This window comes from Tupaia chinensis, unplaced genomic scaffold, assembly GCF_000334495.1.
Source record: "Tupaia chinensis unplaced genomic scaffold, TupChi_1.0 Scaffold000573_1, whole genome shotgun sequence".
Lineage (NCBI taxonomy): Eukaryota > Metazoa > Chordata > Mammalia > Scandentia > Tupaiidae > Tupaia > Tupaia belangeri.
This window is the reverse complement of record NW_006160087.1, coordinates 2444734-2460311: the sequence shown is the minus strand read 5'-3', so window position 1 is coordinate 2460311 and position 15578 is coordinate 2444734. Positions and strand designations below refer to the sequence as shown.

Sequence of the window (15578 nt, the reverse complement as noted above, 5' to 3'; positions counted from 1 at the left end):
ACTCCAGAATCGCAGCTCAGATCTGACAGAATTTAAGCTGATAGAATTTCACTTGTTAGGGAACCAGCAGTTAGTGTAATGGCTATGTTGCTGGACTCCCACGTAGTCAACCGTGGTTTGCGTCCTGGACCCGGTGGCTTAGAACTCATGCCGGGCACGTGTACGTGCGTGCCCAAGATCCCGAGAGGAGAATGGAGGAGAAGGGATTGCGGCGTGATCATCCCCCCTGGGGGGGTGATTTCTCGCTTTCTGTCTCTCTGTCTCTCTGTCTGTCCGACGAGCGCATAGGCAAAACCCTCTAAAAAAAAAAAAAAGAATTGTTATATAAACTTTATTTTTTAAAAAATAACCACTCTATTTAACTTCACTTATTTATACACTTCTAATTTTAATTTGACCAGAAAGAGAGAGAGAGAAAGTGAGAAAGTGAGCCACCAGGTTCGGGACTTGAACCGTAGTCACCCATGTGGGAATCCAGTGCCTTTAACCACCACGCCATCTGTTATATAAACTTTAAACAAAACGTGGTGGGGCCCAATAGTGGTGCAGTGACCAGATGTGACGCTCCGTGAGGCTGGCCCACAGGGAAGGCTCTGGGTTGGCTGCTGGACACTGCCAGGCGCTCACCTGTCCATGCTGCGGGACTGGCTGGGGCTGGGGGTGGATTGTAGCATGAAGACCCTGTGGGAGGGACCAGCAGTTAGCGTAATGGCTACATCGCTGGACTCCCATGTAGTTGACTGCGGTTCGAGTTCTGGACCCGCTGGCTTAAACTCATGCTAGGTGCGTGTGTGTGCATGCCCAAGATCCCGAGAGGAGAATGGAGGAGAAGGGATTGCAGCGTGGCCATCCCCCTGGGGGGTGATTTCTCGCTTTCTGTCTCTCTGTCTCTCTCTGTCTCTCTGACGCGCCCTAGAGCAAAAACCTCTCCAAAAACAAAAAAACAAAAAGACCCTGTGGGAGAGCTCTCTGTCTTTCTCGCTCATGGGAAAAATAAATAAAATAAAATTTTAAAAATAGTTTATTTCGGGACCAGCAGGTGGCATGGTGGTTAAGGGCACTAGACTCCCATATGGCCGACTGTGATTCGATTCCTGGACCTGGCGGTTTGCTTTCTCACTTTCCTTCTCTCTCTCTGTCTCACTCTCTCCCTTTATTCCTCTCTGGTCAAGTTAAAATGAGAAAATAAATAAATAATTAAATAGTTAAATAAACTACTTCTAAAAAAATTAAAAATTAAAGTAGTTTATTTCTTGGGGCCAGCAGATGGTGTAATGGTTATGTCACTGGACTCCCACATAGTTGAATGAGGTTCGAGTCCTGGACCCAACGGCTTCAAACTCACTCTGAACACACGTGCATGCATGCTCAGTCCCTTCTCCATTCTCCTCCTGGAATCTTGGGAATGTACACACATGTGTCTGGCATGAGTTTCAAGCTATCAGATCTGGGACTCGAACCACGGTTGGCCATATGCGAGTCCAGCAACATAACTACTGTGCCATCTGCCGGCCTCATTCCTCCCCCCTTTTTTTTAGAGACAAGATTTCATTATGACCCTCAAGCTGGCCTCAGCCTCCTGAGCAGCTGGGATTGCAGGTGGGCCCCTGCACCTGGCTTCTTTCTTCTTTTTAAAACATAAGCATGTGGGGACCAGCAGTTGGCGTAATGGCTATGTCGCTGGACTCCCATGTAGTCGACTGCGGTTCACATCCTGGATCCTGTGGCTTAAACTCATGCCGGGTGCATGCACGTGAGTGCCCAGGATCCCGAGAGGAGAATGGAGGAGAAGGGATCGTGGCGTGGCCTTTCCCCCTGGGGGGTGATTTCTCGCTTCCTGTCTCTGTCTGTCTGGTGAGTGCATGCGCCCTATAGCAAAAACCTCTCCAAAAAAGAAAAAAAGTAAGCCTGTGTCACAGCCTCTCCATGTCAGCAGCGTGTGCTTCTCACCCCGCGACAGTGCGGTCATGTCATCACCTCCACGGGGCGTCTGTGCCTGTGTGCTGTCGCTGGGCGCCCGTCTCGCGACCGCTGAGGGTGCTACAGCGAGTTTCCGTGTCACTGTTCCGACCAGGCGGCCGTGCCTGTAGGACAGCTACCCGGTGCCAGGGCAGAGCCTGCATGCGTTTGTCACTGTGAGGGCCGTGTCCACATTATCTCTCTCCCGCCAACGATGATCGCGGGTGCCAGGGATGGAAAGAGCGCCGATGGGGGTGTTCCCACGGCCTCATCGAGGTGACCCAGAGGACCGCGGAGGAGTGGCGAGGGGCCACGGTAACTGGCCGAGCTTTGATTCGCACGTGTCTGCGAGCGAGGTGAGCGCTCTTTCTATGATGAAGGGACTTTGTGCTCTTGCTGAGTACACCTGTCGTCGTATTCCTGTTAAGTGATTACTCTTCTTCCTACCAATTTCTCAGAAACTGAGAACCTCTTAGGAGTCCACATGACGGGGACTTCATCTCGGTGGCCTGTCCCCGTCATTTGGTCATTTGCCTCCTCCCTTTGCTGTGCAGTTTGACCCTACACAAGTTTACCTCTTTGTAAGCACGTTTCCACGATTTCTTTAAGTAGTTTATTTCTTGGGGCCAGCAGATGGTGTAATGGTTATGTCACTGGACTCCCACATAGTTGAATGAGGTTCGAGTCCTAGGCCCACTAGTCTAAAACACACAGTGGGCGTGTGTACATGCGTGCCCAAGATTTCGGGAAGGGAATGAAGAAGAAAGAATTGTGACATGGTCAACCCCCCACCCCCCAGGGTTTGATTTATCACTCTCCCTTTCACTGTCTCTGTCTCTCTCTCTCCCCAGCAAGCTCATGTGCACTTAAGGCAAAAACCTCTAAAAAAAAAATAAATAAAAGAAGAAGGACGAAAGCAAACCTATAAAGGAAAAACATTTGAAATAATATGACCACCATTCATGATTAAAAAACACTCAACAAATGGGGAATAGAGTAGAACTGATAAAGGTCATCTATAAAAACGCCACAGCTAGCATCATATTAACTAGTGCAGTGGAACAAGACAAGGATGTGTTCACTACCTCTGTTTAAAGTTGTACTGGAAGGTATAGCCAGGGCAGTTTGGCAAGAAAAAGAAATAAAAGGCCTCCATACAAGAAAAGAAGAAGTAATTCTATCTATCAGATGACATGGTTTTGTCTGAAGATACTCTGTCTGTCTGGTGAGTGCATGCGCCCTATAGCAAAAACCTCTCCAAAAAAGAAAAAAAGTAAGCCTGTGTCACAGCCTCTCCATGTCAGCAGCGTGTGCTTCTCACCCCGCGACAGTGCGGTCATGTCATCACCTCCACGGGGCGTCTGTGCCTGTGTGCTGTCGCTGGGCGCCCGTCTCGCGACCGCTGAGGGTGCTACAGCGAGTTTCCGTGTCACTGTTCCGACCAGGCGGCCGTGCCTGTAGGACAGCTACCCGGTGCCAGGGCAGAGCCTGCATGCGTTTGTCACTGTGAGGGCCGTGTCCACATTATCTCTCTCCCGCCAACGATGATCGCGGGTGCCAGGGATGGAAAGAGCGCCGATGGGGGTGTTCCCACGGCCTCATCGAGGTGACCCAGAGGACCGCGGAGGAGTGGCGAGGGGCCACGGTAACTGGCCGAGCTTTGATTCGCACGTGTCTGCGAGCGAGGTGAGCGCTCTTTCTATGATGAAGGGACTTTGTGCTCTTGCTGAGTACACCTGTCGTCGTATTCCTGTTAAGTGATTACTCTTCTTCCTACCAATTTCTCAGAAACTGAGAACCTCTTAGGAGTCCACATGACGGGGACTTCATCTCGGTGGCCTGTCCCCGTCATTTGGTCATTTGCCTCCTCCCTTTGCTGTGCAGTTTGACCCTACACAAGTTTACCTCTTTGTAAGCACGTTTCCACGATTTCTTTCACACCGCTTGTACTTCGAGTCAGGGTTAGAGATGCCTTTCCCGCTCTGAGTTTATAAACAGTTTTTATTTTATTTATTTAGAGTTTTGTCGTAGGGCACATATGCTCGCCAGAGAGGAGAGAGAGAGAAGGAAAGTGAGAAATTGTCCCACTCCAGGGGACAGCCATGCCACAGTCCCTTCTCCTCCCTTCCCTCAGGATTTTGGACACAAACGCACATGTGCCCAGCACGATTTTCAAGACTCCTGGGTAGGACTTGAACCTTGGTCAGCCATGTGTGAGTCCAGCACCTTAACCATCATGCCACCTGTTGGCTGCTATTTATTTACTTATTATTATTATTTTTTTTACAGAAATTTTTGCTATAGAGTGTGTGCACTTGTCAGACAGACAGAGAGACAGAAAGCAAGAAATCACCCCCAGGGGGAAATCCCTTCTTCTCCATTCTCCTCTCGGGATCTTGGACATGCACACACAAGCACCCAATGTGAGTTTTAAGCTGCCGGGTCCAGGACTTGAACCATGGTTGACAACATGGGAGCCCACTGACATAACCATTATGCCATCTGCTGGTCCCTGTTTATTTTTTAGTGCCAGAAGGCACATACATTTGCCAGAGAGAAACAAGAGAGGTAGAGAGCAAGGGAAAGCACCCACAATGGGCATGGTCATACCGCCATCCCGTCTCTTCCATTTCTCCATCCTGTTGGGATTTGGGACAGACATGTACAGGCTGCCCTAGGGCTGGATTTGAACCACAGTCAGCTGTGTGGAATCCAGGCTCTCGTTAACCACTACGCTATAGGCTGACTCAAGTGGCTTTTTTTTGGAGAGGTTTTTTGCTATAGGGCACATGCGCTTGCCAGACAGAGAAAGACAGAGAGACAGAAAGCGCGAAATCACCCCACAGGGGGGATGGCCACACCACAATCCCTTCTCCTCCATTCTCCTCTCGGGATCTTGATCACGCACGCACACGGGTCCAGGATGCGAACCATGGTCGACTACATGGGAGTCCAGCGACATAGCCATTACGCTAACTGCTGGTCCCAAGTGGCTTTGTTTTTATATGTAAGCCCTTGAGCCATATGGAATTTATCTCGGTAGTATAAGGTTGGAGATACAAAGCCAGCTTCCCAGAAGGCTAGAAGTTGTCCCGAGGTGATTTATTCAAGGGTTCATCTTTACCAGTGGTTCATCAGCTATTAAATTGTCACATATATTTCGGGATGTCTTTATGAGTTTTTAAAACGTATTCTCTGGTCCGTCTCTTTATCACCAACGTCACAGTTTTAATTACTAAGGAAGTACAGTATAATATGATTATCTTTTGGTGCCAATTTCTTCTTTGTTATTATTCAGTCTAACTTCTAGTTTATTTTTCCATAAAACTTTAGCATTAGCTTCTATTGATCGTGGGGCCAGACCTTGGCACAGTGGTAATGCAGCTTCGCCCACATGGAACCAACCTTGGTTCACATCCAGAGACCTCCCGGCAGCGGTGGGTGTGTGCCCGCGTGCGGTGCCTGTGGGGACGGAGTGTGGTGTGAAGGCCCTGCTGGGGTGTTTGTCTATTTGTCTCTCTTTATGTCATGGAAGAAATAAATAAACTTCAAATGATAAACTTATTGATTTTTTAAAAGCTGGTGATTTTTTTTTTAAGAGATACTTTTTGCTGTAGGGCACATGCACTTGCCAGAGAGACAGAGAGAGACAGAGAGACAGAATGTGAGAAACCACCCCCCAGGGGGAATGGCCATGCCACAATCCCTTCTCCTCCATTCTCCTCTGGGATTTTGGGCACGCACGCACACTATGGTGTGAGTTTCAAGTCACTGGGTCTGAGACTCTAACCACAATTGGCCATGTAGGAGTCCAGCGATACAACCACTACACCATCTGCTGGTCCTTCTGGTGATATTTTTATGACTATGTTAAGTTTGTAACTTAATTTTGACATCTTTTTAAAAAGTTATTTAATTTTATTTATTTTATTATTATTGTTTAGTTTGACGAGAGAGAGAAAGCAAGTCACCAGATTCAGGACTTGAACCATGGTCAGCCATGTGGGAGTCCAGCACCCTAACCCCACACCACTTGCTGATCTCCAGACATCTTTTTATTTTTATTTATTTATTTACTTATTTATTTTGAGAGGTTTTTGCTACAGGGCATGTGTGCTTGCCAGAAAAACAGAGAGACAGAAAGCAAGAAATCACTCCCCAGGGGGGATGGACACACCGCAATCCCTTCTCCTCCATGCTCCTCTTGGGATCTTGGGCACGCACGCACACATGCCCAGCGTGAGTTTAAGCCACCGGGTTCAGGATTCGAACTGCGGTCGACTACATGGGAGTCCAGCGACATAGCCATTACGCCAACTGCTGGTCCCTAAATTATTACTATTTGATTTTTTTTTTAATTTAACTATTTATTTATTTTAATTTGACAAGAGAGGGAGAGAGAGAGAGAGAAAGAGAAAGAAAGAGAGACAAAAAGTGAAAAGTAAAACTCCAGGTCTGGGACTTGAACTGTAATCAGCCATGTGGGAGTCCAGCACTCTTAACTGCTATGTCACTAATCTGTTATAGGGCATGTGCACTCACCAGAGAGACAGTGGTGGGAGAGAAAGCAAGCGGCCAGGTCCAGGACTCAGACTACCATCCACCATTTGGGAGTCTAATGCCTTAGCCACCACGCCACATGCCGGCCCCAACTTTACGGACATTTTACTTAGAGATCAAAGCCATCTGAGGGACCAGCGGTTGGCGTAATGGCTATGTCACTGAACTTCCATGTAGTCGAGCACAGTTCAAGTCCTGGACCCAGTGGCTTAAACTCACGCCACCGCCACTGGGTCCAGGATCCCAAGAGGAGACTGGAGAAGGGATTGCAGTATGGCCATCCCCTCTGGAGATTGATTTATCGCTTTCTGTCTCTCTGTATCTGTCTCTGTCTCTCTGGCGAGCGCACATGCCCTGTAGCAAAAACCTCTCAAAAAAAAAAAAAAGAGGTTTTTGTCTTGGGATGCGTGTGCTCTCCAGTGAGACAGAGGCAGCAAGAGGGAAAGTAAGAAACCATCTCCCAGGAGTAATAACTGACACCCTCTGCCGGCCCTACTAAAACTTTTAAAAATAGAATTAATGGGGGCCAGCTGGTGGCATAGTGGTTAAGCTGCTGGATTCCCACGGAGCTGACCGCTGTTCAAGTCCTGGACCTGGTGGCTTGAAACTCACACTAGGTGTGTGTGCATGCATACCCAAAATTCTAAGAGAAGAGTGGAGGAGAAGGGGTTGCAGCATGGCCATCCCCCGGGTGATTTCGCGCTCTCTCCTCTCTAGGGAGCACAGGTGCCCTAGAGCAAAGTCTCTCAGCAGACACTAAGAGTGGAATGAGTGTGAGGAAGAACTGAGAGTGGGCTGGCCGAGTGGCCGGCGGCTCGCGCTGTCTGTTGGAAACTGGGACCCATCTGGCCAATCACGGCTCAAAACCTGGCCGGTGTGGCCCGAGGAACATGCCGGGTGCGTCGTGGGTGCCTGAAACCCCAAGAGAAGAATGGAGGAGAAAGGGAGAAGGGACTGAGGTGCGGCCACCCCCAGGCTGCTTTCTCACTTTCTCTGCTGAGCACGCGCACCCTGTAGCAAATTAAAGATAAATAAATAAATGGCCACAACTTCCTCTGCTAATACAAAAGCAAGCTTTTTTTTTTTGGGGGGGAGAGGTTTTTCACTGTAGGGCGCGTGCGCTCGCCAGACAGAGAGAGACATAGAGACAGAAAGCGAGAAATCACCCCCCCCAGGGGGGATGGTCACGCCGCAATCCCTTCTCCTCCATTCTCCTCTCGGGATCCTGGGCACGCACGCACACGTGCCCGGCGTGAGTTTAAGCCACCGGGTCCGGGACGCGAACCGCGGTCGACTACATGGGAGTCCAGCGACATAGCCATTAAGCTAACTGCTGGTTCCCAAAAGCAAGCATTTTTTCGTTCAACAATTCTTTTTTTTTTTTAATTCGCCAGAGAGTTTCATAGGGACACGATGCCAGTGTCTCCTACCATAAAAACATACAGGCATACATGCCTGCCAGAGAGTTCTCTCTCTCTCTCTCCATGGAAAGGGAAAAGTCCCTTTCATGGGAAGTGTTCACACTATACTCCCTCCTCTGTTTCTTCATCTTCTTAGCATTTGGGGTTTGCACAAGTCCCTGGCTTGTTTTCCAAGCTGCTGGGTCTGGGACGTGAACCATGTGGGCAGCCATGTTGGCTCCAGCTCTGTGCAACCACCAGGCCCTGGGCTGGCCCAGCGCTTTCTTCATTCTCAGCTGAGGTTTAAGCTCCGTTGATGGCACACCCCTCTGGCCCAGCCGCTCAGGAGGCTGAGGCAGAAGGACCACGTTTAGGAGCAACTCGGACAACAGAGCAGAACTCTGTCTCCAAAAATTGTTATTTTTTTTTAAAATTTAACTTTATTTATTTTAATTTGACCAGAGAGGGACAGAGCGAGAGTGAGAGAGAGAAAGCAAGTGAGAAAGCGAGCTGCCAGGTCCAGGACTCGAATTGCCATGTGGGAGTCCAGCACCTTTAACCATCACGCAACCCTCTGGTCCCTCAAAAAAGTATTTAAAATTTTAAAAAGAATATTTTATATCGACTATATGAAATTATTGTGTTTTTGCTACTGAGCACATGTGCTCCCTGGAGAGAGACAGAGAAAGAAAAAGAGGAGAAAGAGAGGGGGAAAGTGAGAAATCATCCCTCAGCGGGGAAGGCCATGCTGTAGTCCCTTCTCCTCCGGTCTCCTTTTGGGCGCGCGTGCACACACACACACACACACACACACACACACACGTGCCCACCATGATTTTCAAGCCACTAGGTCCAGGACTCAAACCACAAAGTTGGCCCTGTGGGGTCTAGCCACCTTAACCGCCACGCCACTTGGCTGGGCGTGGGTGCACGTGCCCCTGATCCCGAGAATGAAGGGACTGCAGCACGGCCAACGCTCCGGGGAATGATTTTTCACTTCCCTCTCTGCCTGTCTCCAGCGAGCCCACACGACCTATAACAAAACTGAAAACAGACAGTGCAAGGGGAGGTGTTCGTGTTTGTTTTCAAGGTAGGAGACACTGGCATCGTGTCCCTGTGAAACTGGAAGTGGGCCCTTTTGTACAAAGGGGGACCCTTTGGAGTTCCACTTAAGCGGAGCTTATTTCCTGCCTGGCTTGTTTTCTGAAAGCATCCCTCCCGATCAATTTTGCATTTGCTTCTTCAAGGTGCCCCAGAGGCACCACCGGCCGGACCAATTTTCATGTTAATTTTTCAGGTTGCTATTTCCCAGCCACACAGGTAACATCAATTTGGATTCCAGAATCTCTCGAGGCACAACACTGGATCTGAACATCTCACCTAGGGCCTCTGTATGTTCATTGTTCTCCACCACCTCCCTACAAAGACAAACATTCTTTACCTTTTCCCTCGACTTATGACCAGCATTTCAGTCCCCTTTCATAAGGTTGTGGTCCTTTGAGGGTTCTGACCTCTCCCCTCATATAGAAAACAAAGCTGGGGTGGGGGGCAGCAGGTGGTGTGAAGGTTAAGGTAGCTGGACCCTTCCTGCAATTGTGACATGGCTGTCTCCCTGGGAGGTGACTTCTGACTTCCCCTGTCGTGTTTGTCTTGTCTCCAGTAGCTAAAAAGAAAAAAGCTCGCAGAACCCGAAGCCTGACCTGTTACAGCCACAGTCACGTCCCTCCCCCCCCTCTCCAATGGCATCTAGGGATTTCTTATTCTTTCCTGCAAACCCAGCCACACATTTAAAAAGTTCTGGTTATATTTTTGCCATAATCTCCAGGGATTTGTGGCAAGAAAGTTTCAACACTGTGGACACCACCATTCTGCTGGAACCAGAAATCTTCCCCCCACTTTTTTTTTTTTTTTTTTGGAGAGGTTTTTCGCTACAGGGCGCGTGCGCTCGCCAAACAGACATAGAGAGACAGAGACAGAAAGCGAGAAATCACCCCCCAGGGGGGATGGTCACGCCTCAATCCCTTCTCCTCCATTCTCCTCTTGGGATCTTGGGCACGCACGCACACGCGCCTGGTGTGAGTTTTAAGCCACCGGGTCCAGGACGCGAACCACGGTCGACTACGTGGGAGTCCAGCAACATAGCCATTACGCTAACTGCTGGTTCCCCCCCACTCTTCACTGGCAAATTCCTGGACATCTTTGAGATCTCGGCTTAAAGTTTAAAGAGAGGTGGTCCCTAGCCTTCTTCACCGCCTTCTAACCTAGTTTTCCCTTTTATACAACCCATGGTACCTGTTTATTGCCTTAGCTCTTAACTTGTCATTTTATTTTCATACCAAGTGTTTGTTTAATGCCTGATACACCTCCAGATTGAAAACTACACAGACAAAAATCCAATCTGTTTAGTTCAATATATTTCACTCATAGGCCTGCTTACCGAAGACACCGATAAAGTTTGCTTGTGAAACAAATAATTTTCTAAATATGTAACAACGTAGTATTAAATGATTTTTTTCAGTTGCCAGAGGGCATGTATGCTCGCCAGAGGCAAGAGAGGGAGAGGGTGGAAGCGCCCTTAACGAGGCGTGTCACGAGGCCCCAATTCTCTGCACTCCATTTCTGCAGCCTTGGTGCTTTTCCAGCCACCGGGCTGGGAGTCAGGAGCGGCCAGCCATGTTGGATCTGGCTCCCTTAACTGCTGAGCCCCGGGGCCACGCGTGAAAGGATATCTTGACACCTGTTATCGCCTCCGTTCTCCAGGAGAAAGCGTTTTCAATGGGGGAAAAGAGGCTTCTAATAGCTGTTCCTTGACTCACCTCTGAAAGGCTATCTGCCTGCGCTAACCAGCTGTCTTTTCCGCTTCAGGATGGAGATCTCCTCCCACCAGTCTCACCTCCTGCAGCAGCTGAACGAGCAGCGCAGGCAAGACGTGTTCTGCGACTGCAGCATCCTGGTGGAAGGCAGGGTGTTCAAGGCGCACCGGAACGTGCTGTTCGCCAGCAGCGGCTACTTTAAGATGCTGCTGTCGCAGAGCTCCAAGGAGACCAGCCAGCCCACCACGGCCACGTTCCAGGCCTTCTCCCCTGACACCTTCACCGTCATCCTGGACTTCGTCTACTCGGGCAGGCTGTCCCTCACCGGCCAGAATGTCATAGAAGTCATGTCGGCCGCCAGCTTCCTTCAGATGACCGACGTCATCAGCGTGTGTAAGACTTTCATTAAGTCCTCCTTAGACATCAGCGAGAAAGAAAAAGACCGCTATTTCAGCCTGTCGGATAAAGGCGCCGACGCGAGCGGGGCAGAGCGAGCCTCCTTCTACGGTGCAAGCACGAGCAGAGGAAAGAGTCCATCCGGAAGACAAAGCACTTGAGACTGTCCCAGCCTTCCGAAGTGGCTCGTTTCAGGCCGAGCAGGCGAGAAGCTCGATCGCCCGAGCCTTCCAGCCTGGCGTCCCCGCCCGCCGAAATGGACCCCGCTGCTGGCTACCAGTGCGCTCAGGGGCCTGACGCCGCGCCCACAGGTTTCCCAGGTACCTCTGCCGCCCCGCGCTCCTGGGAGACTCGTGCTGGCCGTCCGAGGTGCTGTGGGCAAATGACCCAATGAGCTTTTTCTCCAAGTCGGATTTCCATAATGAAATGTACCTCATGAGTCATGGCGGTTTCAATTCAAAATACTATCAGATAAATTTAACTGACCGTCAAAATAGTAAGCGTATGGAGGGTCAAAGCCCATGATTTTCTGGGGGGCCAGCAGATGGCATAATAGTTACATCGCTGAACTCCCATGTAGTCGACCATGGTTCGAGTCCTGGACCTGGTGGTTCAAACACCGGGCGCGTGTGCATGTGTGCCCAAGATCCCGAGAGGAGAATGGAGGAGAAGGGATTGCGGCGTGGCCATCCCCCCTGGGGGTGATTTCTCACTTTCTGTCTCTCCGTCTCTTTCTGGTGAGCGCATGCACCCTATAGCAAAAGAAAAAAAAAAACTCTCAAAAAAAAAAAAAAAGATTTTGATTATGTATACAGTATTTTCATTTAGATCTTATTTTTTCTAAGTTTAGTTCTCTCTTTCATGAGCGTGAGGAACAGAGAGAGAGATGAGCACCCCCAGCGGCTCTCACACTGTAGCCCCACTTCCCGCCGGCCGGCTCACTGACAGGGCGGCGGGGATTGTGTGCACCCGGCGTGAGCAGCGCATTACCGCTGTGGCTGGCTGGCCCTGATCTTCATTTTAGGCAAATTCCAGACACACACAGAAGTAAAGAGAAAGGTAAAATTAACCTCCATGCCCCATACCTGGTCCCAGTAACTCGGCTCACGGCCCATCGCTTCACAGGGCACCCTCCCCCTTCACCCTCCCCTTCTCTGGTAAACCTCAGCATACCGTGCTTTATAAAATAGTCAGAATATGTCCCTAAAACAGGATCTGGAGCCAGGAGGTGGCACAGTGGTGCTGGATCCCACATGGTTGGCTGCGTGGTTTGAGTCTGAACTGGTGGCTTGAAAATCACCCTGGGAACATGTCCGTGTGCACCCAAGAGGAGAAGGGACTGTGGTGTGGCCATCCGTCGGGGGCTGATTTCTTTCTCTAGGGAGCACACACACCCTATTGCCAAAACAAAGCAAAACAAAAGTAGACTCTTGGGACCAGCAGATGGCATAATGATTACATCGCTAGACTCCCACATAGTCAACCACAGTTTGAGTCCCGGACCTGGCGGCTTCAAACACTGGATGCATGTGCACGCACATGCAAGATCCCAGGAGGAGAATGGAGAAAGGAATTGTGACATGGCCATCTCCCCGGGGGGTGATTTCTCACTTTCTGTCTCTCCAGTGGCAAAAATTTCTGAAATAGAAGAGTCTTAGAAAGAAATACTGTATACTCTTACACCTGATCGAACAGAGCCGTAATTCCGTTATATCAGTAAGTAGCCAGTCAGTATTCACACTTCTCTGATTGTCATACAGGTTCTTTAAAATAATGTGGTTATTTGTAGATAATATGTTTTAAAATAACAGGCAACCTGGGACCAGCAAGTGGCATGGTGGTTAAGTTGCTGGACTCCCACGTGGCTGACTGAAGTTCAAGTCCTGGACCTGGAGGCTTGCTTTCTCTCTTTCTCACTTTCTCTCTGGTGAGCACACATACCCTGTAGAAAATTGAAAATAATAATGATGATGATAATGATAAATAAAATTGAGTAATTCTTTTAAAAAATAATAATAGGCAACCCGATTGATTTTCTTACTAATCCCATATTTCTTTTTTTTTTCTTTTTTGAGAGGTTTTTGCTATAGTGCATCTGAGCTTGCCAGAAAGACAAAAAGAAACAGAGAGACAGAGAGACAGAAAGCGAGAAATCACCCCCAAGGGGATGGCCACGCCGCAATCCCTTCTCCTCCATTCTCCTCTTGGGATCTTGGGCACGCATGCACATGCACCTGGGGTGAGTTTAAGCCACCAGGTCCATGACTCGAACCGTGGTCGACTACATGGGAGTCCAGCAACATAGCCATTACACCAACTGCTGGTCCCAACAACATAGAATCTTAATAGTGCAGGGCTCAAGTGAAGAAAACATGTTCTGTTGTCTTAAAATGTGAGGAAGGGAACTAGCAGACGGTGTGATGATTACGTTGCTGGACTCCCACGTGGCTGAGGGTGCGTGCCCTATAGCAAAAACTTCTCCAAAAAAAAAGATTTTATGTTGTCTAAATGTAATTTCAAGGGCCCATCAGGTGGTGTGGTGGTTAAGACATTGGAGTATAATCCCACGTGGCTGACCATGTGGCTGACCACCGTTTGAGTCCTAGACTTGGTGGCTTGCTTTCTTACTTCTCTTTCTGTCTCTCTCTGATGAGTAAATGTGCCCTTTAGCAAGTTAGAAAAGAATAAATAAAAATTACAAATGTAATTTTAATAATGAATTGCTAAACTTAACTGTTCTTAAATTGATGACATTTGCCTCTAGTCACAACAAACATTTTGAATATGTGTGAGTTAAAAACAAAAAAATTAAGGGGCCAGCAGATGGCGTAATGGTTACGTCACTGGACTCCCACATAGCTGACCACAATTTGAGTCCTGGACCCTGCAGCTTAGAACTCCCACCGGCAATGTGTGTGTGCACCCAAGATCCTGAGAGGAGGATGGAGAAGGGATTGCTGCATGGCCATCTCCCCTGAGCGGTGATTTCTCGCTTTCTGTCTCTCTGGTGAGCACACACTCCCTATAGCAAAAATCTCTCAAAATAAAAAACAAAAACAAAAAAATTAGAATCCTTGAAATTTGGGGGTCAGTGGGTTATGTGATGGTTAAGACGCTGGATTCCCACATGACTGTCTGCAGTTCAAATCCTAGACCTGGTGGCTCAAAAATCACTGGGTAGGGAACCAGCAGTTAGCATAATGGCTATGTCGCTGAACTCCCACGCGGTCGACCACAGTTCGCATCCCGGACCCGGTGGCTTAAAACTCACGCCAGGCGCGTGTCCGTGCATGCCCAAGTTCCCAAGAGGAGAATAGAGGAGAAGGGATTGCGCCATGACCATCCCCCCTGGGGGGTGATTTCTCGCTTTCTGTCTCTCTGTCTCTCTCTGTCTGTCTGGGGAGCGCACACGCCCCATAGCAAAAAAACCCTCCCAAAAAAAAAAAAAAAATCACTGGGTATTGGGGCTGGCAAGTGGTGTGGTGGATAAAGGTGTTGGGTTTTCACATGGCTATTCACGGTTCGAGTCCTGGACCTAGCAGCCCGCTTTCTCTCTCTCTTTCTGGTCAAATTAAAAAATAATAATAACGAGACCAGCATATGGCATAATAGCTACGTTGCTGAACTCCCATGTAGTTGACTGCAGTTCAAGTCCCAAATCCAGTGGCTTAAACTCAGGCCGGGCGTGTGTGTGTGCAAGCCCAGATCCCGAGAGGAAAAGGTATTGTGGCATGGCCATCCCCCCGGGGGGTGATTTCTTGCTTTCTGTCTCTCTTTCTGGCGAGCACATGCATCCTATAGCAAAAATCTCTCCAAAAAGAAAATAAATATAACAAATGGCATTAAATAAATAATTTATCTTTTTTAAAAGCAGTCACTGGGTGCGTGTGTGTGCATGCCCAAAATCCTGAGGAGAATGGAGAAGAAGGGAATACAGTGTAAACATCCCCTTGGGATGCGATTTCTCACTTTTTCTCTCACTATCTGTCTCTCTGGCAAGCGCACATGCTCTATGGCAAAAATCTAAAAAAAAAAAAAAAAAAAAACCTTGAATTTTTTCATTTTTTTAAAAAAAAGTATTGGGACCAGCAGGTGGTATAGTGGTTACATCACTGGACTCCCACATGGTTCACCGTGGTTCAAGTCTCAAACCTGGAGGCATAAACTCACACCAGGCTCAAGTGTGTGCACGCTCAAGATCCCGAAAGGAGACTGGAGGAGAAAGGATTGCAGTGTGGCCATCTCCCCCGAGGACTGATTTCTTGCTTTCTGTCTTTCTGTCTCTCCAGTGAGTGCAAGTACATATAGCAAAAAAGCTTTCTAAAAACACTATATGTGTATGTATATATATATAATACAAATTGAATAAATATCTTTTTATTTTAAGAATTATTTAATTTTGTTTAGTTTTAATTTGAGAGGAGAAAGATAGAGGGAGAGAGAGAAAGGG

At 48.5% G+C, this 15578-nt stretch overlaps 1 protein-coding gene across 1 annotated transcript in view; it reads left to right on the top strand.

Annotated features, from left to right (window-relative positions):
• Positions 1 to 15578, top strand: part of ZBTB8A (zinc finger and BTB domain containing 8A) — a 68507-nt gene that overhangs the window by 44573 nt on the left and 8356 nt on the right. The window contains 2 exon segments of the mRNA XM_006158105.3: positions 10785 to 11236; positions 11239 to 11448. Of these exon segments, the coding sequence (XP_006158167.3) occupies positions 10786 to 11236; positions 11239 to 11448 (661 nt within the window). The 5' untranslated portion in view covers position 10785.